This window comes from Meriones unguiculatus, chromosome 5 (assembly GCF_030254825.1).
Source record: "Meriones unguiculatus strain TT.TT164.6M chromosome 5, Bangor_MerUng_6.1, whole genome shotgun sequence".
Lineage (NCBI taxonomy): Eukaryota > Metazoa > Chordata > Mammalia > Rodentia > Muridae > Meriones > Meriones unguiculatus.
Window position 1 is genome coordinate 109,344,561 of NC_083353.1, and position 25,199 is coordinate 109,369,759.

At 46.5% G+C, this 25,199-nt stretch overlaps 1 protein-coding gene across 5 annotated transcripts in view; it reads right to left on the reverse strand.

Annotated features, from left to right (window-relative positions):
- Cacna1c (calcium voltage-gated channel subunit alpha1 C) overlaps positions 1 to 25,199 on the reverse strand; it is a 483,983-nt gene that overhangs the window by 120,126 nt on the left and 338,658 nt on the right. For 4 of the 5 annotated variants that reach the window (XM_060384019.1, XM_060384018.1, XM_060384016.1 and 1 more), the window contains exons 5-7: positions 24,153 to 24,325; positions 4,405 to 4,479; positions 1,923 to 2,013 (exon numbers count right to left, since the gene is read on the reverse strand). In XM_060384019.1, the coding sequence (XP_060240002.1) occupies positions 1,923 to 2,013; positions 4,405 to 4,479; positions 24,153 to 24,325 (339 nt within the window). The remainder of the gene's footprint in view (positions 1 to 1,922; positions 2,014 to 4,404; positions 4,480 to 24,152; positions 24,326 to 25,199) is intronic. The other variant, XM_060384021.1, reaches the window with a different exon arrangement.

A 25,199-nucleotide genomic window follows, 5' to 3' on the forward strand; every position in this document is an offset into this window, starting at 1 on the left:
AATGCTGAGAAATCTGCAGCGCAGGCTCCCTGGTGCCACTGTCAGAGAGAGCGATGCCCACGGCCCTGTGTCCCCTGGAACCCGACTGCGGCGCTGCGCTCTGCTCCTCAGCCTTGCTCACCTCCCTCTTTTGGCTCGCTCGCAGCTACTGCTGTGAGCGGTCAGCACATCAGCAACCCAGGCTACAGGGGGAGGTGCTACCCATGCAGCATTTGGAGACACATTTTATTTGGGCTAATCCTACTCAGAGCTTTCTGCTCGCAGTTCCTTCCAGTGGCCAAGGCAAGGTTACAGCTGCCAAGCCCATGGTCATAGGAAAAGCAGTCATTGCCTCCCAGAGTGAAGCTTAGACGTGGCTACCTCATGGCATACCCTTTGAACTCCCCAGGCTCTGCTTTCTGTGACACTTGTAATCAAATCGGTTTTTGCCATTTTTAGTAATGAAACAGTTTCCCCCTTTGTTTAGGGGGAGTGAGCGTCATTGACATGGATGACTTGATTCTGTGTTCAAGACTGCGATAATCCGTATGTGAACTGCTCCCACGGACAGCAGCTCCTGTGCTCTCCTATCTGCCTAAGTCCCAGGTCAAAGCCAGCTCTCGGGAACCAGGGAGCGGGAGGAGGGCTCAGTTGGAAGGACTGCTGCCACCTAGGCCAGTGGCTCTCAACCTGCGGGCTGCGATCCCATTGCGGGTTGTTGCACACCAGAGTTCCTGCATCACATATATTTACGCTGCGATTTATGACGGTATCAAAATTACAGTTATGAAGTAGCAATGAACTAATTCTATGGTTGGGGGTCACCATACATGGGGAACTCTATTAAAGGGTCATAGTGTTAGGAAGGTTGAGAACCACTGCCCAGCGTTAAGGACATTCTAGGTGGTACACCAGGCATGTGCTCCCCTTCATTAGAAGGGCAGGTCAGAGCTGCACAGGACCAAGATCATCATCAATCTGGCAGTGTAGTTTCTTAGCTGGTGATTTCTCTGAGAAAATGTTTGCCAGGATGGAAAGGGTGGGAATGTTGCATCAGGGACCCTAATCTACTGGCTCTCAACGCTGAGACTCATAGCCAAACTTCGGGCAGGGTGCAGGGAATCTTATGAAAAAATGGGGTGACAGAAAGACCTGGAGGGGACTGGAGCGCCACAAGGAGAGCAACAGAACCAAACAATCTGGGCCCAGGGGTCTTTTCTGAGACTGATACTCCAACCAAGGACCATTCATGGAGATAACCTAGAACCCCTGCACAGCTGTAGCCCATGGCAGCTCAGTATCCAAGTTGGTTCCCTAGTAAGGGGAACAGAGGCTGTCTCTGACATGAACTCAGTGGCTGGCTCTTTGATCACCTCCCCCTGAGTGGGGAGCAGCCTTAACAGGCCACAGAGGAAGATAATGCAGCCAGTCCTGATGAGACCTGATAGGCTAGGGTCAGATGGAAGGGGAGGAGGACCTCCCCATCAGTGGACTGGAAAAGGGGCATGGGGTAGATAAGGAAGGGAGGGTGGGATTGGGAGGGGATGAGGCAGGGGGCTACAGCTGGGATACAAGTGAATAAATTGTGATAAATAGAGAAGTTTTAAAACGTAAAAAACAGAAAAAAAAGAAAGGGAATTTTAAGAACATCAGAGCACCTCTACCTTCTGTACTTCTCTGGTGGGGTGAGAGGGGCTCGGGCATCTTCGTTTGGCAGCACCCGCAGAAGTGCTGAAGATGGGGTTTAATCTGAAGAGCCCACCACCAAGTATGAGGCCATGCTTTACCCTAGGTCTCTTTTCTCTCCACTCAGGGCACAGGTTGTCAACCAAGGTTCTGATTCTGCCCCCACCGTGAGGAGCCATGCCACTCGACTCCTTGAGCCGGCTTCGCGGGCCACACCCCAGGAAGAACTCAATGCTGAGTTTGCCATGGGTACTCACGCAAGCCTGGCTCCACAGTTTTCGCCCTCGATGTCACCTCCAGCCACATTTTCAGTGTTGACGGACTCGGTCTCACTCGTGGGCATGCTCACTGTGAGCGAAGGAGGCGTGAAAGGCAGTTGAGGGTAGGGGGAGAAAGAGAGGGGAAGAGCATTAGTGCATGGTATTCCATCCTAGCCCAGGCCTGGCTGGGCACCATCTGCTGGCCTCTCTGTGGGAGCTGGGGCCTGTCACTGTCCTCGTCAGGCTGGACAAGTCAGCTGCCAGGATGGTGCATATGAGTAGGAATGTAGGAGCGACTCTGGTGATCAGGCCATGTACCTTTCAGGGCACTCTGGGTAAGATGGAAGGTCGCACCCGTCCTCTGCCCTCAACTCTGTAGCCTCAGAAAGGCTGTGGAAGTTTTCCATTTGTATCTCACTGACCATAGAGAGAGAGGATCTCATATGACTTTGACACCTTCTTTCTTTCTCCTATCAGCTCTACCCCCAAGACTGGAGTGTAGTAGCTTCTTTGCAGATAGGGCTCTTTTGCTACACAAATTTCTTGATGGACCTAGGCACATTTTTATTTCCTGAAGTGCATACTGTGTCATAAAACAATGACCCGTACGACCATACCTGATGTGGTCGGCTTGAGGTCACCACCAAACCCAAGTGTTGAGCCTCACACAACATGGTGGACACAAGGAATGGGGGTGTCTAGTTACAGGATTCCCCAAATCATGCTTATATGTGGCTCATGGAGAGCTGCGAGATACCATCCCCCTTCCCAGAAGTCCCGACACTTTCATGTAAACAGAGACACAAGCTACCTGATTCTCCAGGAGCCAATCTGCCCAAGCAATGACCAGTGTCTTACTCCAAGGCAGCAGCAGTCTAGATTTCCAGAAGGGGGTTTTCTATCCTAGACACGGCATGGTGGCTTTGAGGGGATCATTTCTTTTAGTATATTATCTATTCTATGAAATTAAAGTTTAGCTCAAAAAATTCTTCAGAGCTGCTGTCATCCTTTTAATGTAATGCGAATCCTCATATTTTTACTTAAAAAGATAGGGCCTTGATATACTTCAAACTGGCCTCAAATTTGCAATCCCCCTGCCTCAGCCTGACCCGAGTGCTGAGATTAGTGCTGGGTACCACAACTCCCAGGGAATCTTTTGGTTTTATCAATACTTCTTTCAAGCAATCTGAATCAGCAATCCTTCCAGAATAGACCCCATCTGGTAAAAAAAAAAAGAAAAAATCACCAGTCCTCAGTGTCCACAGCATCTACAACAACTAGGAATGTGACATGAGTGATTCATCTCCATGGACTACCACAGCCCAGAGGAGGACTTTCACTAGTTATGTTGATGGATGTAGACTTTTCTCAGTTTCTTTTCTTTTGGTTTAAAACAAGTCAGGTGGATGGGAAGAGGCTCCTTTCAAGAACATGGATGCCACAGATAGAAAACTCATGGCTTACTACATTTTGACTGTCCCATGGAGCAGTTCTCTTTGACTTAGGACTCTTTCTCAAATATATTGAGGAAAAAGAGTCCAGACATCTTATGGATGTTAAGGGCTGGATGAGACTGTAGAAATTACCCAGCTCTAACACGTCTCCTTAGGTCACAGGAAAGGAAAGTGAGGCTTGAGAGAATGGGTATGATGGTCAAGGTCCCATACTATGCCTAGAAAGAACTAGTGACTGGGCATTGTCCCTGTCCCATGCTCACCTTGACTGTTTCAGTACTGACCTAGTCTCTTCTCTACATCTGGGGTAAGTCAACGACTGGGAAGCTGGGCCAGATTCTGGACACACAATCACATGGCCTGGGAATGTCGCTCGGTTTTACAGCATTGACATTCACATCATAGCCTCAGGTCTGAGGGTGGGACTAGTCATTTGAGGTGGTTTAGCATTGGGAACTGGGAACGGGAACCTTCAAAGTTTTCTAGGAGTTGTGGACAAGCCATATTAAACAAGAAGCTGTAAAAGTGAGGAGCACTCTGCCTTTCAGTTCTTTTATCTTTAGCCAACTCTGACTCAGCCCTTTTAACTCTCCAGATCTCATTCTTGGAAGGGCTGAGCCATATGTAGAAAGCCACTCGACTTTAGCTCTCAGAGAACCCCTTGACTGTGTGTGAAGTGGTATGAAAGTGGTGCTGCTAGATTCTGAAAGACACCAAAATTAGAAAGAAGTGGTCTGGGCCTTAAGAGTAAGTGTATCTTCTAATGTCTAGGCACTTTCAGTACCAGTACTAATTTTGCCTTTACAGTGACTTTGATTTTGGCTGTCACTAACCAAAGGAATGACTCCATCTTCTATCAGGGAACAGTTGGTGCTGGTTGTCATGCTTGTGGCTCTTTGCAGTGGTCTTCCACACACACACACACATACACGCACTAGACATCAAGAGAAACATTCTCCTAGGCAATCTGTATGGACCAACACACCCAACACACATTTACACACATAAAACATAAGAGACATTACCATGGGTTTCTGTAGAGTGACTAAACCAAGCAAACTTCCCTTTCTTCTGATCAAGCAAGCCCGCTGGAACGCTTCCTTTCACAGACAAGATGGCCAGTGTCAAGATCAGGGACAAGACATCAACAGAGAACATGCGATCAGCACAAGCAAAAACAAAAACAAAACCAAAAACAAAAAACCCCAGTTCTTACATAGAACACCTTTATCTCCAAAAAATTAACTAAAACAATGAAAAACATAAACCAAGATGTACGAGGAAACCCTTAAATCACACGAATTAACATAAAACAAATGACAAATGGCGGTCACTAAAAGAGGCTCCCAACTATACTGGCATATGTAGTTGGAGACCTGGGGAGGAGGCTTCCCAGAAGGCTGTTCCTTCTGTGTGTGTGTGTGTGTCCTTCTGTGTGTGTGTGTGTGTGTGTGTGTGTGCGTGTGTGTGTGTGTGTTGGGGGGAGGGGATTGTCCCTTGGCAGATTTAGGTAGACAAGCTAGTGCCTCCCACTGGCTAGGTGGCTTAGCTTTTCCCTTACAGGGACCATAAATGGGCTCCAGTGGGCTCCAGGGCTTCCTTCCCACTTATCCCTGGATGACGTCCCTTGCCTACTGATCTACTTGCCCCTCTGCCCCCTTACCTAGCTCAGTCATTATGCTTCGTTCAGTAAGGCGCTACCCAATGCCCCAGTCTTGGTTACATCCAAAGCACCTATGCATCTGCTTTACTTTGGATTTCACAGATGGTTACTTTGTTTTATTTTTGTATGCACTATGTATGTAATTCATATACAGTATACTTCACACTCTGTCTTCTTTTGAAGAGGAATAACCTGGGAGTCTGGTTTAATTACAGAATAACTAAGCTGTCTTTGGAATCTTCTTTACATCAGAGTTAAGTCTCCCATGCACAGAAAACCTTGAGCTCCTGAGTCTGGGCTTAACTGAAGAGGAAGTTGCTAAGGGAAAGAGTGAAGGATCTTCCAGTACCTGAGAACAGGACATTTTCTGTTACGCTAGGCCCTGAGGTCCTGAGAGCCAATGCTTTAGCTAACTCCTCAGGAAGGCTGTTTCTCTTGGTAACACTCTTACATGTGTGCCTCTCTGAAGCCACAGAGGCAGCTGTTGGAGATAAGTGATGGGCTTGTACTGATCACAGTTTACTAATGAAGAGTGGCGGTGGATGGAGGTAGGAAGCTACCAGACAGTCCTACAAGGAAATATAAACTCTGATGAGGAACAGGCAAGTGCCCCCAGTTCACTAGGGAGGCTGTGAAGGGAGCATCTTTCATCCTAGTGTCCTGAAACTCAGTCTCTATTCTTGTTAGCAGGGATCATATTTCTTGTTAGTGGGGTTTCCGAAGTCTGAACTCCTCTTAAAAAGGGACCAAACTTATCGCCAACATACAGTAAGTTCCATGTCACTGGTCTTCAAAACACTCATCTGCAACACACAGTGCAGAATAAACAGCGACTCTCAGATCAGTGTAGGAGCTTCTCTTTCCTCTAAAAATCCCTCCTTACCTGAATCAGGCACTAGAAGCGAGCTGGCCCCCATTTCCCTTTTAGAGAGCTATATTGTAGAGCAAGAACAAGAGTCAAAGCGAGAGCGAGAGCGAGGAGAGCCCCACGAGGACCATGCTTTTAGTGGGGGTGTGAAAAGGAAACAGAAGGCTGCCTGTGGCCAAGCCTCCACAGGCTCCTGCAGTGGGGGTGGGGATACGAGGATTGCGGTCTGTTGCTCAAAGCTCAAAGGCCTGTCAAATAGCAGCATTAGCCAGCGTTTGGCTTGACACGGAGTGTCACATCTTATTCGGTTTCAGAAACAACTGTATGATAAAGGCCATAAGAAGATCTTGATGAATATGTGTGTGTTCAGATGTAATCAGATGTGACTGGGGCTGGATGCTCATGACGGGATTTGGCAGAAGCTCTGGCTCGGTTTCCTGCGTGGCCTGCATGATCTCCATTCAATCTTTTCTGTGGGTCAAGTCACATCTTAAAGGTTCCTAGCTGAAATGATCATCCCTCACCAGAAAGGAGCATTTATGATAGTTTATTCCACAAGGGAGAATAAAACAGCTTAAAAAAAATAAAAAACAAAGACAAAAAAACAGCTTAGAGCAAAGCCTGTGTTCCTGCCAGTAAAGGATCACACAAAACTGTGACTTATGGAGTCACACAAGAGGGTGACAGTGGCTGCCTTAAGGGAAACTTCCAGGGAGCATTTTTTTTTTCAGGTCAAAAATCACAATTGTGAGACACTTCCCCCAACGGTGAGCTGGAAAGCTTGTGCAGCTATGGTTACTCTGCTAAGACGGTTGGCTGAAACTTGGGGAGGAACTCAGGGGCCAGAGGATACCCCACTCCAATGTGATTGTCTGTGCCTCTCCAGACTAGGTAAGGACATACTCTCTGTAAAATACTGTGTGTGTCTGTGTAATGTATTGGTGTGGGTACCTGTTTATGTGTGTGCTGTTATAGCTGTGTGTAGATGGAGGTCAGAGGTCAATCTCAAGTGTCTACTGGGACCTGGACTTTGCTAATTTGGCTAGGATGGCTGGCGAGCAAGCCCCAGGTGTCCATTTGTCTCTATCTTGCCAGCACTAGGACCACCAGCGGTCATTGCCACGCCCACTTTTGGTGCAGGTGCTGGGGCTCAGGCTCAGGTCCTCATGCTTGCATGGCACACACTGTCTGGGCCATCTCCCCAGCCCAACCTGAAGCCATTTTGAAAGAAGATGCTAAAGAATACAGCTTAGAGATGAAGCTCATTATCTGGTTTTGCTGCTAACAGGAGCTCTCACCAAACATGGATCTCTGGGATTTTTGGGAAGAAGCTTCCAAAACAAAACAAAACAAAAAAAATAAAGATTTCTTAAGAAAACCATCCACAGTTGTCATTGTAAGTGACGGTTGGCATCACTCTTAGCAGCAATGGCTAAAATGAGTTGGATAGCTTCTGTTCTTTCTTTTTTATTTAACACATGAGGTCCTATGATACTGTCAGGATGCCTGAGCTCCTGAGCTTAAAGAATCCTTCTTCAGCCTCCCAGCTAGCTAAGAGCTATCATGCCCACTCAGGCAATATCTTGCCAACAGCTCATTTCAGCCTTGAGTTAGTCTGTTCTAACCCCCGTCCCTCTAAACATCTACTCTCAGGGGCCACTCTTGCTTGAATGGTACTTGGTAGTCTGTTTCTAGTCTCAGGAGAGGTTCACAGCTATTGTCTCTCAGCTCACTTGGAGAACAACCGAGCAGATGCCGTGGAAATTGTAATAAATTACAATAATCTCCACATATAATTTTCCCATGAGATAATGTGGAGACTGCACAATAATATACCTCAGGGGAGGTATATTGGATATAAGATGTTGCTCAAGACTGGTGTTCCCTAGCGTGTTTGGGCTTTTAAAACCTCAGAAATCTTATCCACAGCACTGCTGGGACTCGACCATGAGACACCACGTGATGTCTTTGAAGTATGGTGGCACAGCTCATCTGGCAACCTTTCTGAAGCTGTGGTCAACAGGGAGGCTTACAGATCATGGACCTCCTCTTCAGGAAGCCAACTCCCCATAAAAGCAGAGGATCTTGCTTCTGGACAGATCCTCATGAAACAAAGCCCCCAGTGGCAGAGCTGATCCAGACTGTGCCAGCGAATTGATACCCGTGTTCCCCTTAGATAGCGACTGGATCTTGTTCAGTCACCACAACATCAACATGGGAAGATGGACATTGAAAGATGGACAAATGAATCCACATGAGCGAAAAATAAAACTATTGGGAAGGGGTTTGACAAAGGTTTGAGAGTCACAGTAACTTTTGTTTTGGTAAAGGAAAATGTCAATGTGGTCACTTAGCAAAGGAAATGAAAAGACCTTATTTGGGGAGTTCCTTTCTTTTCTTTCTTCTTCCCCAACCTCAAGGCTTGGAAGATGTACAGGCAAAAAAACAGTCACATATAAGACATCTGAGCTGGCCTAGTATATATTCACACCACCTAAGAAGCAGCAGAGGATATGAATTGGATTTGGGAGAAAGATGACATACACTGAATTCTGAAACCTTTCGGTCCCCTAAACATCTCTGACTTTGTCCAAGGTGAGGGAGTTTTCTAAGGTTCTCCTATGACATAAGCAGGGAGGGCCACCTTCTCATGAGACTTGCAAACAAAGGTCTTCTCTTCGCTTTGCAATGTAGTTGTTAGGCCCTTACCAAAACTCAAGAGCGCTCACCTGCTGGTTGTAACCTTCCCCGTTGAGAAAGGGTTACCACACCAACACAGTTACTGGCAGTGACTGGAGGTGTTTGGACACCGCCGTGAATTTCCCCAGGAGGCACAATGTTGGCAGGAGTCCCAGGGTGACTCTTGGCACCAGCCTATAGGGCTGTAATGGCTCAGGCCCATCCACCCCTATGTGGAGGTTTGTCATTTATTTGGCCAGATGCCAATTTTACTACATTTTTATATTAAAAATGGTATATCTATCACTTACTTCCTCAAAGTTCTGTTGACAGTATGGCTAGCAAATAAAAGGATTCCTAGTGCCCTGCCTTACAGACTCTACTCACTTTAACTTGGCTATCTCATCTGTTATGGGTTGAGTTACGCCCCCTAGAAACCCACATTCCAATGTTGAAAGCCCTCTTAACTAGAGTTGACCGTTTTGGGGAGACAAGGTCTTTAAAATGAGCTCACCAGGGCCAGCACCTAATCTAACACACCTTCAACCAAATAAAACAAAAGCCTGTGGATAGAGACAGAAGAGAGATCATAGAAAGATACAAGGTGAAGACAATACTTACAAGCCAAGGAGAGACGCCTACCATGGGACCCTTCCTCACAGCCTCTGAGGAGGCAGCCCAGCCTACACCTTGATCTCAGCTTCTAGTCTCCAGGATCAGGGAAACGATCCATTTCCATCAGTTAACTCAGCAGTACTTTGCTAGGCAGCCTAGGCTGCTCTGTGACCCATTTCCATCCTTCCTGAAGAATTCTCCAGGTGATCTGAGCTGTCTCACCATTTCTTGATAGCTACGCTGGGCTTCTGTCCACTTGGCATTATATAGCATCTGTCCCTTCTCCTGGGAGGGTCTGGGCCCTTCACCACTTATCCTGTAGGTCTTCAAAATGCTCTTTGAAAGCCAAGTAAGTCTAGCCTGCCACTCATACCTGTGAATGAAGTTTTACTGGGTCTCGGCAGTAGCAGTCTCCTGATGGTCACTTCAGGAGGTCACTTTATTGGTCACTTCGCTTTAGAGAGCAGAGCTGAAGACCTGTAATGGACACTGCTGGGCCTTGCAAAGCCACAGACACTGTCTGGTTGGACTGTCACAGGCAGTGCTGATCCCCTATCCACTCATTCATTCTTGGAAGCCCAGTTCTATCCCCTGGTGGCTTCTAGAACCACCCATCACCCAGAGTCTTTCCTGCTCATCTTCTGGGGCACTTGTGTCACCTATGAAACTAAGTAAAAATCTAGATGTCAGTTTTTGTCCCATCCTCTACGAATCACATGACTTTAGGTAAGTTGTTCAACTTTTTTTCTGAACTCACACTTCCTCCTCTACAGAAAGATCATGATATGATTTACTCAAAGATCTTTTGCTATGGCAAAACAAGATTTTCCAAAAAAGAACTTTGTGAAATGGTAACTGTCATAAACACTCCCTAGTATTACCAACTAATTTTTAAATCATTTTTTAAAAAAGTTTCTTCTTTCCCAAGTGTTAGATTTGTCTCCTTGAGTAAACCCATACTTTCTCATGCCTAGGGACTTAATCTTGAACTTCCTGAACTCATACTCGGATTCTATTGAACCACAGCAGCGATGTTTTGGACTATCACCATTGTCAGGTTTCCCCTGTATGCTGTCTGTGCATCCCTCATGATGCCCTTTGTAAACCTTTATTGATCACATCAAAGGGTCTTTTTCTGAGGCTGGCCGGTGGGAAGCACTAGCAAGAGTCTGTGGATAGACCAGAGAAGATGGTGCTCAGTTACCATCTGCTGCTTCTGGGCAGGGCACAGTGGCTGCATCTTGATACCGACAGCCATGGGTCTGGCCACACTGCCTTCCCCACACAGAAGCTCTCTGCCTCTAGGAACCTCTCTCTCTTTTGTACCTTCAGGCCTATAGAAACATCTCCCCTGCTGCTACTTTATGGTGCTGCTCTGATGCTCTGAATGCCCTGCCCAGCTTTCTTGAACCCTGACTCTATCTTTATCAAAACCTCTTTAAACCACCTGTCTAAAAAGCACTCTCTGTGAGGACCTGACAGATGTGCCTCTAGCGGGCCAGGCAAGGACATTAATCCCCAGTGACAATCCAGTGGAAGATAAGTGCCTGAGGGGAAAGCCGGCGCGTGGCAGAGAATGAGTCCAGGGCTTATCGCCATATCAGATAACTGGCCTGCCCATGTCCACACTGTGAAGATACGTGGCGGCTCAGTACGGTGCAGGGCTGCACAGCCCGGCCGGGAGAGACGCGGATGTCCTGGCTGTGGATGCTACTGTAGGGGCTCTTGGGAGGAATGGTGGCATATTCCACGGGATGGTCTTTTCTTTAGCAGAAGAATAGGCACTCGGGTTCACCATGCTTCCGTGACTGGCAAAGCAAACACATAGCCAGAGCGCTCTCACTGTGCCGGCTTGTGCCCCACTTGAAATCAGGATCTGCCATCCCCCAGTGTCATGAGTCTGGGACACATCGAGGCACCTCTGGCCATGGACACTACACAGCTCTGGGGTACTGAGGCATTTAACGACAAGCTGACATCCCATGCCCTTCATCTCTTACGTGGGTAGATTCATCTAGACGACTAATGAAAGGCTTTCTAAGGAAAGCGTGGCTAGGAAGAACCCAAGGTTACAGAGAAAGAGGGTGGAGGCGGTGAGAGAGAAGAGACAAGCCAAGGGATTCTGGGTGACAGCAGCCTGTCTAAGTAGGACGGTCATGGGAAAAAGTGTTACTACTTCCAGAACCTTCCCAACCACTTTCTGTCAGCCCAGGCCAGCTTCACTTCCGCCGCATAGGCAATTAACACCAGGCTGATCTCAAGCCAACAAGGTAAACACAAAACAAGATTGAATATTAAGCGTCCAAACAAAGAGGTCTTATTTATTAAAGAAAGGCACAACGCAGGTGTGGAACACCGTCATCATAATAATTAGTGCTGCGGCTAACTGGGAAGAGGTCTCAGTGGCTGCCCTGGGTCTGCCAACTACAACCCTAAGAAAACCAGGGTTGCTGTGACGCCGGCAGGTTATAAGCATCCAGCCTTCCAAGCAGAAAATTCCTTTCCACCCTGATGGCACTGGGGCTGCGGGAGGGCGGCTGGAACAGGAGGAGGCGGGAAGGGAGTTCAGCTGTAGCAGACTGAAAGCGGCTGAATGTGGGCGTGCACCTCTCCTTTCCTTTCCCATAATGCCTGCCTTCATCAGAAGTGACAGGTCCAGACACAGCTCATCTGCAGCCCAAAGGGATGTGACACAGAGCCTCTGCACGCAGGTAGCATGGCCCCTTTTTGTAGGGCTCCTCTGTGAAGCCAATTACTTCAAGCACAACGTTCTTCCTAGGTTCTTCTGCTTACCCGGGCTTAGCAGCACGTGTCACCCATCTGGCATGATGTGAAAGAAAAGAGAAAAGACGTGTGTCCCTGTTCCCTTTCCAGTTAGGCTCAGGGCTAGCTCATGTCATTTCCCATGTCTAGTTTAGGCAGTGTCACTCAGCAGTGTATAATGTGGTAGCTTCTCTCTTAATCCTAACTGTTCACTTTTTGAGTATGTGCTGTATGCTATTTCATGTTTCACATGTATGAACTGAGAATACCACGAGTGAGGTCTTACAGGGGCCCATCTTATAGATGGGGAAACTGAGCCTTAAAATGCAATCATTTTTTCAAAGCAAGCAGCTACCCAGGAGTTTGAAGCCAGGTAGATGTTGTGCCAAATCTTCTCTTAGTGCCTGTGTATATTTGATGAATAGGGTTTTTTTTTTTTTTTTTTTTTTTTTTCTAACCAGGAAAAGAGTAAGGGTCCTGCATGTGCCCAGGTCACTGAAGGAGAAGTCCCTTATTTGATGGCTCTGTCACAGGCTCCATGTCGGCAGCTTGGAGCCAAGGGGGAAGACAAGATGCAGAGAACCTTTGGAGCCAGAGGTCTGTGTCTGAGACCAAAGCCACACCAGGATGGAGTCCTGGTCATGGTGGGTGGGATTACAAAAGACTCTTCAAAGAAGGGAGGGGAGGGCCAGTCTGTGGACAGTGGGGCATACAGATGCTAATAGCAGCTCTATGGGCAAATTTGGTCAGCTCCGTTGCCGTGTACTCTTGCATTGTGGGAGTAATAACTGTATGGATAACTGGCTGAAAGGGGGAAAGATGGGAGCGGTCAGGCGTAGAGAGACCAACTGGACAACGGTGGGAAGGGGAGGAGGAGGGGCTGGCCTAGCACTCTCTAACTGCAGCAGGAACATGAAGCTGCAGCAGCAACCTCAGGAACTTCCCTAAGGTGTGGTACTGTAACAGCCTAGTGCTTCCGAGGGCCACTGGGGCAACCGACCAATGGGGGAAAGGCAGGAGATCTGTTTTCAAAAGTATAAGTGCCAGTAGAAGCAAGAGGCAGATGAGAAGGCAGAGAGAAGTAGATTAGAGTGAGTAATTAACCATGCAAAGATCATTAACAGTGCCATCAACAGTGTCCGCCCACAGCACCTCAGACCAACACAGGGACGTTACAGAGTTACAGACCTCAGCTAAAGATGAAGAGAGGTGCTCTAGGCTCTTTCCTCTTTGCAGCCACCTGACACCTAGTCAGGAAGGAGACATTGATCCTCTATAAATTAGCACTGTCTCCTCCCAGGGCCAACCACACACTCATTCTGGAACAGGGGACTCAAAGAGATGGACAGCACCAGAGTGGTCGTTATGAGGGTTGGAAAGCCCAAAGACGTACAGAAATCCTGAGCTGTTCTGTGTGTTCCTTTACAGAGCAAGAAACTGAGGCTCAGGGAGGGGAGAAAAGGGTTGTCTGAGGACACTGAGCTAATTCATATTGAAGTCAAGACCAGAATCAGAACTCCTGACCTGTTTTCTAGGACTTCCCCTGGGCCTCCTGGCTCTGTCTCACCCAGCAAGGGATGCAGAGAATGGACTTTAGGTCCAAGGGCATACACCTCTGGGAGAGCTGGTGTGTGCCACCTGTTAAGCAATCATCCATTCTCAAGCAAATGATCTAAACCTGACCTTTCCTTCTGAAAATGAAGAGATGATCCCATCACTCTGGGAGGGTTTGGTGTGGATTAAAGATGGCACAACTAAGATCTGGAGTTTAATTAATCATGGCTGTCAGACATAATACTAAAAAAAACAACACTGGACACTATGTCTCTCGGGCAAGGCCAAAACAAAATGAAGGATGGCATACAGAATCGCAGGGTCACATATCTCCTGTCTCAAAAGGTAGCAGCAATCTAAGCCCTTAGTGGCAATAAAAGATGTGTTGGGGTCGCTCCTAAGAATCACTGCGGTTGCCTGTCCTCTGGGTGGTTCTCAAATGCACTCATTCCTGCTGTCTTCTCAACATAAAATATTCGGGAAGTTTCTGTTGTGTGCTAACAGAAACACCCATGGCATGGTCTCCTTCAGACATGCTTACAGCCTTTTGAGAAGACTGCGAAAAGTCTCAAACCCTGGCTAACACGAAGATGTAAGCACAGCAGGAAGAAGAGGGCTTCTCAGATTCTCTATTGTGCCTCTTGATTTTTTTTTTTTTTTTCCTTTTGAAACCAGGTCTGTCTATAGCTTCAAACTCCCAGTCCTCCTATCTCAGCCTCCCAAACGTGCCACCACACTGGGCTTGGAGTCTTGTTTTTTTAACCTTAAGCTGAGCCATGGCTGTGCCAGAGATGGTGTTCTGCTCTTTCAGCCTGATCTCTATCATGTCAAGAACCATTATTTGTGGTCACCATCTGGGTCCCACTGTGGGCCATCTGGCTTTGCCAGCTACTCAGTGAGGTCAAGCTGACATCTTGGAAGACTGCTCTCACAGATTTCTGTGTTTTAACTAGAAAGAGATTTAGATTCTATGAACCAGGAACAGGGCAACGCATGACTTCAGCTCCAGTTTGGTTTTAAGTAGATTATAGTCTAAACGTATTTTTCAGTATGCAGCAATTGGGTTAGTCTAATGATAAATGTCATTCCCAACTATTGCCAGAGCCATATGCCATTTCCATTAGGAGTGAAGTTTCCTGGCCAGATTAAGACATGGAAAATAATTTTTGGTTATCAACAATTCCCTTCAGTCTCACTGATCAGATTAAACTTAGCTACGGAAAGAGGAATTTGCAAATTAGATGCTGTTCTCTATTTATTACCAAAATGGTTGCTTTCCACTCCATCCAGGAGGTATAGTAGAGCTCTCATTATGTCTCAGCTGGTGGTTACACTTACTCCATAAATCAATCTCCTTTGCAAGCCAGTGAATGAAATGAGCATTAGGCCACACAGTGGATGGAATCAGACTTCCGTGCCCTTTGAAGGAAGCTGGACCAGCCTTTCGAGCCTTAAATGTCTTCAGTGTTCTGGATACAAAGAAGCCACGGGAAATTTATCCTCACTAGTCTCTTAACCATTTGCTGACTGCTATTCCTGGCAGGCTATCTGGTGTCACTGAGACAAAGCAAAAAGTGAGAGCTATTTCCAGTACTCAAACCTTCACATATTTGGAGAAGAAAGGGAAAAAGAGAAGTGCGTGAAGGCAAACATTATGGAATAGTCTTGCCCTCCCAGAGAAGTGTAAATGAAAGGCTGCCAGATAAAGCCTGGAAGATGAAAAATTAATTTATATATCTGATTCATTATATATTCTCAGCTGGACCAAATAGCGCCTACTCGGCTTTCAGATCTGACAAGACAGTCCCAGGGCCTTACTCTTATTTCCTACTTTTCTCCCTTCCTCCTTCAACCAGTATTTACTGTCCACCCATGCCCCTCCAGGCTGTTTGCTAGTTCTGGGCCTACGGAGGTGCTGCTTCTAAAAATGGATAGCTCAGCACATGGATCAGATAAGCAAACAGACACAGGCACATTTAGGAAGTGCTGTGTAGTAGTCTACTGAGGTGTGTGTGTGTGTGTGTGTGTGTGTGTGTGTGTGTGTGTGTGTTTTGTAGAGGGGGCAGTAAGCAAAGATGCTAAGAACAGCAGGAGAGGAGAGGTAGGTTTAAAGCTAAATGGGAACCTTTTAACTTTTCATGCAGAGAAGTCAGGGTGTGTACTGGGTCTTTGGAAGAAGGAAGGAGTTGGCTTTTGGGGGTATAGACTGTCATGCAGAGACCCCATGTAATTCCAGAAGTCTAGGGATGGCAGGATTTTAGAATTTCTGAATGTCTCAGGAGTCTGGTAGACTAGAATGACCACTCCAAGTCTGACCCAGACACCGAAGGCTAAAGCTAATATATATTACCCAAGAGCATGGGAGCAGATCACCAGAGCTAGAAGGGTTTTTTTTTTTTTAAACAGGTGCTCTTTCCCTCACTGTACCACCAAGGGAGTATGGAGAGGCAAGTTTTAGATCAATTATTGAGTGGGGCCTGAAGGGACAACCTTTCGGTTTCCTCAGCCTCCTACTAGTTTTACTCCAACACAATGTTGGGGCATCCTGTTAGAAGATGAAGATATGTATATGTATATATGACTGGTAAATATATACACTGTATATGTAATTTTTATTTATTCTTGAAATTCTTATACTTGTATATAACAAAACATGAACATATCTATCCACCATTTCCCCTGCTCTAAATTCCGCCAATACGTTTCCCTCTCAATTGCATGTCTTATTCTTGGATAACCCATTAAGTCCAGTGTTGCCCATGTGTGTACTTGGGTGGGGCCATCCACTGTAACGTGGGAAACCTACCCACGGCTGCACACTAGGAAAAGAATGATTTGCACTCAGCAACTTTCAAACGCCGACAGCTCTTCAGTGAGGGGTAAGACCTGGGAAGCACCTCCCCAGGATGAGGGATATTTTAGCATTTCTATATTCTCAACTCCCTTATCAATGGAGGAGGACGCTGAACTCACAGGACAAGTGAAGGGACTGTGAAAGTCCCAGGTAGGTATAAATGATTTTACACCCTCTACAGGCTCGGCACAAAGTGCTGCAGTTTTCAGCAGAGCACGGGATCTCCCTGAGGGAAAAAACCCCATGGGCACACTGCCTCATCAATAGCGGCCGACCCCTAACTTCCTTATCCGTGCAGAACTGCAGAGTAAGCCGGGGACCTGGCCGCAGGGACCCTCTGCCCCCAACTGACTTTCACATCTACCATCTGTCCGCCGGCTGCCTCTGCTGGGCACAGAAGATAACACAACCTTCTTCTCTAGTTGGATCCAGCTGACCTCAGTGAACACTAACAAACACAGGGAAACGCTAATGACCCACCTGGGGAAAGATGAACCCTTGGTTTCTTGTCCCGTGTCTGATGTGTGCCTGTGTGTGTGTGCGTGTACATGAGAGAGAGTCTTAGGGGACTGTTAACATAACAGCTGGGCACCACAATCACATCTCATGAATCACGTGAGTTGTCTATAAGATAAGTGGGACCTGGTGATGTCTACTCTGGGACAGAAGAGAGATTTCAAAAGCTTTCCTCATAGTGCCAGCCTGACTAGCACGGAAACATGTCTCTTTACTTTAAGAGTAAGCAACTGAGGACTGTTCTAGCCCTATTACTCCTAAGCAAAGGGCCAGCAGCAAAGCAAGGTGGTTGTATTAACTTCCTGGCCTACTGCACGAGGTGCTAGATTTCTGCACGTGGAAGTCCTCAGAGTGAGACCTGGGCCAGGTTAGTTAAACTCTATCTCGATGACTACCTTTCTTCTATTATTATTACTTAAATTTGTTATTTGACAACAGTTTGTAATGTATTCTGAATACTCTCACTCCCCAACTTCTCTTTTCTCCCTCCTGAACCTGTCAACCCTCATCTCCCACAGTTCCTTTCCTGTGTTCATGGCTTTTTGGTTTGTGATCCCCTGAAGTCAACTAGGGCTCTCCTCTGAGAGGCCATGGGTATGGCATGATCCAATGGACCCTGGTGGGCTCACTAGTGGGTACACAGTGGAATAGAACAACACCCACTGCCCAGGGTCCATCAGTGGCTAATCATTCAGCAGGGAATGGGTGGAGCCCCAAGAACCTTGCCCCAAATCATGACTGGCTACATATAGACAGGTCCAGGGTAGACAAGCGCATTGCTGAGATCATGACTACAGTGGCTGTGCAATGCCCTTGATGACTTAGTTTTAGCAAATGATTTAAGGGGCAGCAAGAAGTCCCATGTCAAGAAACTTTAAAAAAAATCTGAACATTTCTCTCTCTCCTTTCTCTCTGTCTCTCTGTATCTGTGTCTGTGTAAAATAACCCAAAACAAAGAAAACTGTCAGAATTCAAATATATGGGTTTTTTTTTGAAATGATAGATAGTTAACCTTATCAAAGTTTATCTAAGTTGGGCATGGTGGCACATGCGTGTAATCTCTGTGCTTAGGAAGCAGGAGGATCAGGAGTTCAAAGCTGGCCTGGCCTAAGTGAGCCACCGTGTCAACCCATGTCCCGTCTCCCAAATAGCCTATCTACTTGTGAGTCCTGCAGATCTGTGGCAGAAGAGTTTCTTTCAGACTGGGGAATTGACTGACTACAAGATGAGTCTAAACTGCAGCAAATGCCTGTTTACTCATGGTGGAGGAGAAGGCTAAAACTTTGACTTACATTTCCCCCTCGCAGGGTATCTGGACAGATTCTTTAGTTTTGGCCTATCCTAGTGACCTCACCAGAGCCCATCCACAAACTGTCAGAGTTTGAGACTCAGCATTAGAAGGCTAACTTCTCTCTCTAATAATTAGTCCAGGAAGTGGTTTCTCACCTGGGGCTGCCATTTCATTACCTAATTCTGAAGGCAACTTTTCAGGCCTTAGAGCTCTCAGTAGAATTGCTAGCTTGATGACCTCTGTCTCCTGGAAGGGTGGCTTCTAGAGCCTGTTTACTTCAGAGTGCTTAGTAAAGAGAACCAAGGAAAGCAACGGCAGTGGTATGTCTCCTGAAATCCTTCAAGGACCTCTCTCACTGGTAAAGACATGGGACTAGCCCTGGACATAAGCTAGATCCAGGGAAACGTTGACTGTACTGATTTAAAAAAAATTGTTCCAAGATCAAATAACTATGTGCATGTCCTTGACACATACCTAATGTAAAGCAATGATCTTCCGATTATGCTTGCAAGCCACATGGGCCTCTGTGGGCAACCTGCAGCTCTCCTAGGCCCTCAAGTTTCTGTATTTCAATAATGCATTATTCTGAGTCCTGCAGGGCACACAGCAGGCATATGGTTCTGTTGGTTAATGATGATTGCAAAATGACTCTACAGAGTCACATTACCAACTATCACTTGTACAAATATTTAATCTCCCTTATCTGTGTAGAAGATCCGTGTTTGGTTCTACTGTAAGTCCACACATCTTTACCTGCTCATCTAAACAAATATATGTCTTACAGTTAGTTTCAGAAGGCTCAGTCTGACCAAGAAAGAAATTCCAATATGAGTAGATACTTAACAGATGCTCCTTTTTATGTCTTAAAGAGAAGACATTTTTCACAACTCTCTTTTTAAGAACTGTGTTTATTTGTGTGCATATGGAAAGGGGTGCATGAGACACACCATGAATGAAGGTCAGAGGACAACTTTGTGGAATTGCTTTCCTCCTTCCATTATGTGGGGTTCAGAGACAGAACACTGGTTGTCAGGTGTGCACAGCAAGTACCTGCACCTGCTGAGCAATATTCCTCGTTCCTCATCTCTTTATATCTGGCTTTCCCCTCTATGCCTTCTATCAGAATAGAGATTGGACCTGGAAAATGGACTGTGCCCTTACAGCAGGGCATCTCCACCAACGATAACAAGCTATATGCAACAGCAATAGTCTTCAGTGGTTACATTGGAAAGGGGTGTTCACTGAAGTCTAGAGGAAGGCTAGAGGCAGCCAGTGGGTGAGATCTCATTGTTGTTCTAGTCTTTACCAGAGAGAAGAGGAACTTGGAGGCAACACAGCTGCCTCACATGGCAGCTGCACACATCCCTCTCTTGTGTCTTTCCTTGCGTGGTCTTGGGGCGGCTCTTGAGTATCTATCATTTCCTCCTTTGTCAAGGCTATCTATAAGCAGTTGCTGTGGCAAGGCCTGGAGCTGCCATGGCGATGAATGGGGACACAATGGGATCAAGATATGGTCTTGTTTGGGCCACAGGTACATTGTATTAACTGTATGAGTCTCTTCCTCTCCTCTATGGCATTATGAAGTCATGAGGCCTTAGATCTCTGGCAGCTAAAGCATGCCAGCTGAAGAAGATGCCTTCTATCATGCTTAAGGCCATCCTAGGAAGACTAAGAACCCAAGAACTGAGGAATGAGAATGACTGACCCTTAGGCTTTGGCCAACATTTCCACCCTCACCCCACTGGTCTTCCAGTGGCATTGACATTCTCCCTCTGGTTTCTTGCTAGTCCTCTGGTCTCACTTCGGAAATCTTTGGGGCTGGTTCTTTTTCAATCAGCCAGTTTCCAAACCTTGGTATCAGTTCCTGGTTTTACTTCATCTCTAGAAGCTCTCTCCTTAGTGGCTTCACTCAGACAAATGTGTTTCAGTACCTTCTCTATGCTGATGACCCCCCAAATTGCAGCTCAGTGTCAAAGTTTTCTCTTAAACTCAGTTACTGCCAGTCACTAACTCAACATTTCCTCTGCACATTGCATAGGCATTTTAAACCTAAAGGTCGGAGTTGCTTTTCTTCATCCTTACTCTATGTGGCTGTTTTCCTTATATCAGCAAAATGGCAATTCCATTCTTACATTGACTTGGAATATTCTTGACTTTTCTTTCTCATGTCCCACATTTTATCTTTGAGCAAATGATGTCATGTTGAATTCTGACCTTATAGCCTCCATTATTGCCAAGATAAGTCACCATCATCTCCAGGGAGTCCCCTCTCTGCTAGCCCCTGCCCTGGAGGCCTCTATCTCATTCCGCACATGGTGGCCACGGGGATGCTGTTAAATGCATACCTGAGTCATCCCTTCTCAAAAGCTCCAGTGGCTACTTGGCTTAGTTTCAGCTCAGATCCAGGTTCCCACGTCAACAAATCACAGGATCTTCTCCCAGTTCCCCATGGTACTCCTCTCCACCACTTCCTGCCTCACCTCTGCCCCTGAAACCCAACTGCACGGGGGGCTCTTTTCTGTTCTCAGACACACCAGCCATGCTCCTTCCTTTAACGTCACCCTTCCCTCTCCCTGGAATGATCCCTTCCCAAATAGCTGTGCATTCTGTTTTACTGTCAGATCTTTATTTAGATACTACCTTCTCAGAGGAGTATGGCATGACCACTTCATCTGACACCGCCACCTCTTGATAGTCACCACTGACATAATTTTAGACTATTCTCTACCCCTCCACTAGAACAGAACCTCTAGAAAGGCAGGGAGTTTTCACCACTTTGTTCATTGCTTTATCATCAGTGCCAACAACAGTGCCCGAGAGAATTGACCTTTCACTTATGGCTGGCTGGCTGGTAAGAATAACCAGAGTCTGTTTATATAGAGTTAACTGTTTAGATGTAGTTTTCTTAATTTTCTCTCATCTTTTAAGGGAAAGCCTCCCGACTAAATGCTTTCTCTCTGTTATCTTCCAACTTCTAATTCTTCCACCTTTCATTGGCTTTGTATCTTCTCTTAGGAGAGTTGACTGATGGCTCCTGTCAGGTTTGCTCAGCTACTGCAGTAAGATGTGTCTCTGAGTTGTCCCCCCAGTGCCACCAGCATTGCCTCCAAGTGACTTGCACTAGGGGCCCCTGGTCTGTGCCGATAGGGATGCTAGTTGGGGCACCAGCTCAGTTGGTAAAGTGCTTGTTCAGCAAGTGCTTGTAATCCTAGTGACGAGGAAGTGGAGACAGGCCGATTCCCTACAGCTTTCGGGCTAACCATCTGGATCAGCTAGCCTTGGGTCCCAGTGAAAGACCCTGTCCAAGAAAACAAGGTGGGTGGGTCCTAATGGATGATGTTTGAGGTTGACCCCTGTTCTTCATATGCATGTAAAGGTGTATGCATACATCCACACACAGGAATACACTTTTCACTCATGTGCGCGTACACACACGCACAGTTTCTTGTTTATCATGCACACACAGTTTCCTGCACTTTATTTCACACACACACACACACACACACACACACACACACACACACACACACAACTTTGTTTCTGAGCTGAACAACAACAAAAAATCCCGCAGTGTAATCTTTTAGACGTTTCAAAAACTAGAGCTACACTAACTAAATCACAAGGATTTCTCCCAATGTATTTGTTTCAAAGGTCAAATCAGGAAGTCCTAAAGAGAAGGACATGGTTTCCAAGCCACAGAATTGCCTTTTCTGCAAGTAAATATATATAAACAGCAAACTGTATATAAACATAGAATCCAGCTCATCTCTGTATCCACCCATGAGTAAACTAGAGCCTTCTCTCTGCGAGGTCTTCCTTGAAGTTCATAATCAAATCACATCCACTCCACATTTACTGGGAATCCTGTGAACTCATTTCAGCTCTGTTCTTGAGTCCCACAATCCCCTTCATCATGGTTAACTACTTCCATTTCTTGCTTCTTTGGCTCGTTGCCCCCGTGACCCACCCTCCCTTTCCTCCAACATTTTCATTTATGTAGGATCTAGAACCCCACTCCAGTCATCCTAGGATAGGGCTGGCCAGGGACAAGACGCAATCTCCAAATGTTCCTCCAGCCATAAGAAAACAGTATGTGGGAGAGGTGAGTCTCTGAAGTCAAACCCTGCCAATGTTTTGGCTTCAGGAAACCTTGGCAATGAACAGGTACTGGGCTCGCCTGTCATTAGAATCTGCTCCAATAGCAAGGTATGCTCCATGCTGGGAACTCTCTTTGGAACTCATTGGTAGAAGGGACAAGATGGAAGAGCAGCCTGCATTCTTGGAAGTTCTTAATTTAACAGGGAACAACATAATGATGCACTTCTGTGAAGAGCAACTGGCTTTGAAACACGTAGCAAATATTATCCATTTCTATAGGACGCATTCTAACAAAGTGTTTATCATGATTAATTCTGAGCAAAGGCAGGAAGAGAGCCAAGACATTTACGCCCTGTGAGCTCCTCTGTGACTCACAGGCCAAGTCACTTTTTTCCAATTCCACTCAAATGCCACCAAGTAATCAACTACCCTGCAGTTCCATCAACAATGTAACAGAAGCCGCCATGCAGTTTTCCAGAAAAACCCTCGGCGGTATCATTGCTCATTGTAATACTCTAGCAAAGGCCGCATCTTCCAGTTTGCAAAACTACTTAGCGGAGCGTGAAGGCTTCCTTGGGTTATTAAATTACATCGTTACCAATCCCTCGCTGTTTATGTGTTTTAATTTTGTCTTTGTACCTTGAGCAGGGCTCTCAGGAAGGGAGCAGTTGATAGATTTATTGCGCCAGTCTTTGGAGCAGAGAGAGCAGAGTCTGCTAGTACCGATTACTGTCTTTCTCCACCTATTCTCATGCTGGCAGAACCTCTTTCTGAGTCCCTCCCTGTTGAGAGGCAGACTCTGCCTTGCTGTCCTCACCCAAATGGCTCTGTGTTCTGGGCGCCCAATGTCTGAGGAAAATCTGTCTGTTTTTAAATCATGCTGCTTGAAAGGACAGAAATGCAACTATGGAAACATGTAAGATGCAAGACAAAAGCTGAGCACAGAACAGGAGGAATATTAGATCCACAAAGATCAAGGTCACAGGAAACACATTCATGAGAGCTAACCCGAAGCTTCTAAGACTTACCAAGCATCACAACCTTTGGCTAACTCACCCTCAGGCTCCTTAGTTAGAGGGTTTGGGCAGGAGCCCAAGTCTTTGCATTTCTACTATGTTTCAGCTGCTGCCACTAGTGGAAGGGTCCCGCTTCGAAAGCTACTGAGTGAATCAGATTAAAGTTTTACTTTCCGTGATTTGTTATCTTAAACATTTACAGTCACCTGTTGGTCCCAGTTTTTTTTTTTTTTTTTTTTTTTTAATCCTGGTTGTAGGCTTTCTGGCAATCTGCCACAAGAAAGCCCAGAGGAAGTGATTTGGCTCTGTGTCCGTGTCTTTATCTAAATGGATTCTGTGGAAGTCCTCTGCATTTCCTCCAATGTTTCCAGAAGCATTTCCTCAGATCCTTGACTATAACTTACCTACTCAATGAGAAATGTTGATTTCTGTAGAGAAATCTGAGGGGGACCCGGAAGGCTTCTGCCAGTGTGGAGAGAATCCTGCTCAGGGACACAGCTTTCCAAGCAGCTGGCTAGTGGAAACTGCTCCCAAAGAGAAACAGCAGGGTTCTTGCCCCTGCCTTAAGAGCCCACAGGAGAGGCAGGTCTTTCTCACTTTAGCACAAACCCAACCTGTTTTCGACCTGTTTTCAGGTCGAAACTTCTAAATGGGATGTGAGGTCTTCCACACTAGTGGCACTGGTTCCCCCGTCTGACTGACGCCTAGGAGTAGCAACTGACAGTAACCATTGAGAAGAATGTTCCCCGGAATCATCAGCTCTGGGCTAGAAAGAAAGGTTGGTGTGGAACATCTGCTCGCTCACTGCTCTTCCCACCCCAGACCCCAGTCAAAGAGAAAGGACATGGCTGCTCACTGTTGCGGGGCTTCTCCTCGTCCATGCCCTCGTCCTCGTTCTCGGGGTCGATGTCTTCTGCCTGCGTGATCCAGTCCAGGTAGCCTTTGAGATCTTCTTCCAGCTGCTGCTTCTCTCGAAGCTTCTGGAAATCCCCCCGGGCTTTGGCCTTCTCCCTCTCTTTGGAAAACTCTCTGGTGCGAGGGGTTGGGGAGTGGGCAGGGCAGTGCGCAAGGATCAGCCAGGAGGAAAGATAGAGAGAAGGGGAGACAAGGCAGCTGTTAATTGCTTTGTGGGGAGAACCCTGCCCAAGTCACCCCTTTTCTAGAGACAGCTATCTCCATCACCCAGTTCTGTCTTCACTCTCACAAGAAAGGGGAGCAGTGAGAGCATACTCGTGGCACAGGCCAGGAAAATCTAAGGGGATGAGGGCGCTTCACTCACTTTCTGGATCATAACAGGCTTTGCCTGTGAATAACAGCTATTCTCCAAAGACAGGGACACCTCTCTCCAAATAGTCATTCTAATGGCCCTTTACAGCAAGGAAACGTGTGTCACCCGGGAATAGGTGACACCTTTTAAGAGAAACGACAAAGCACCTTCAAATGACACAGATTATTAGGACCCAGTGATGATAGAGACCACTTAATTGCACTGGGGTCTCAGAGCCAGTAATGCTTTTTCCTCCCAACTCTGGTTTCAGTGATGTCTCCTTAGATAATATGATAAGAGCCAAATTTGGAATATTTACATCATGAAAACCAGCCAGGGCAATTGATAAGAGTATTTCCCCACAGAAGAATGGCAAATATTTACCAATATCTCCCATTGTCTAGCGTTCCCCCCCCCCCAGCAGCTTTGATCTCAATCTAGGTTCCTATGGCTACAATCCCCTCTACTGTTCTTAGCATGCCTGGAGGGAGTTTGAACCACACGGATACCTATAAGGATTCCAAACACAAGAAAATGCCCTGGGGCCTGCCTTTTGGGTTAATGCAATCTGTCCAGGATAGAAAAATATGTAAAATGAAGATGACATTAAAGCCAGTGTAGCAGTTTAAAGCAATA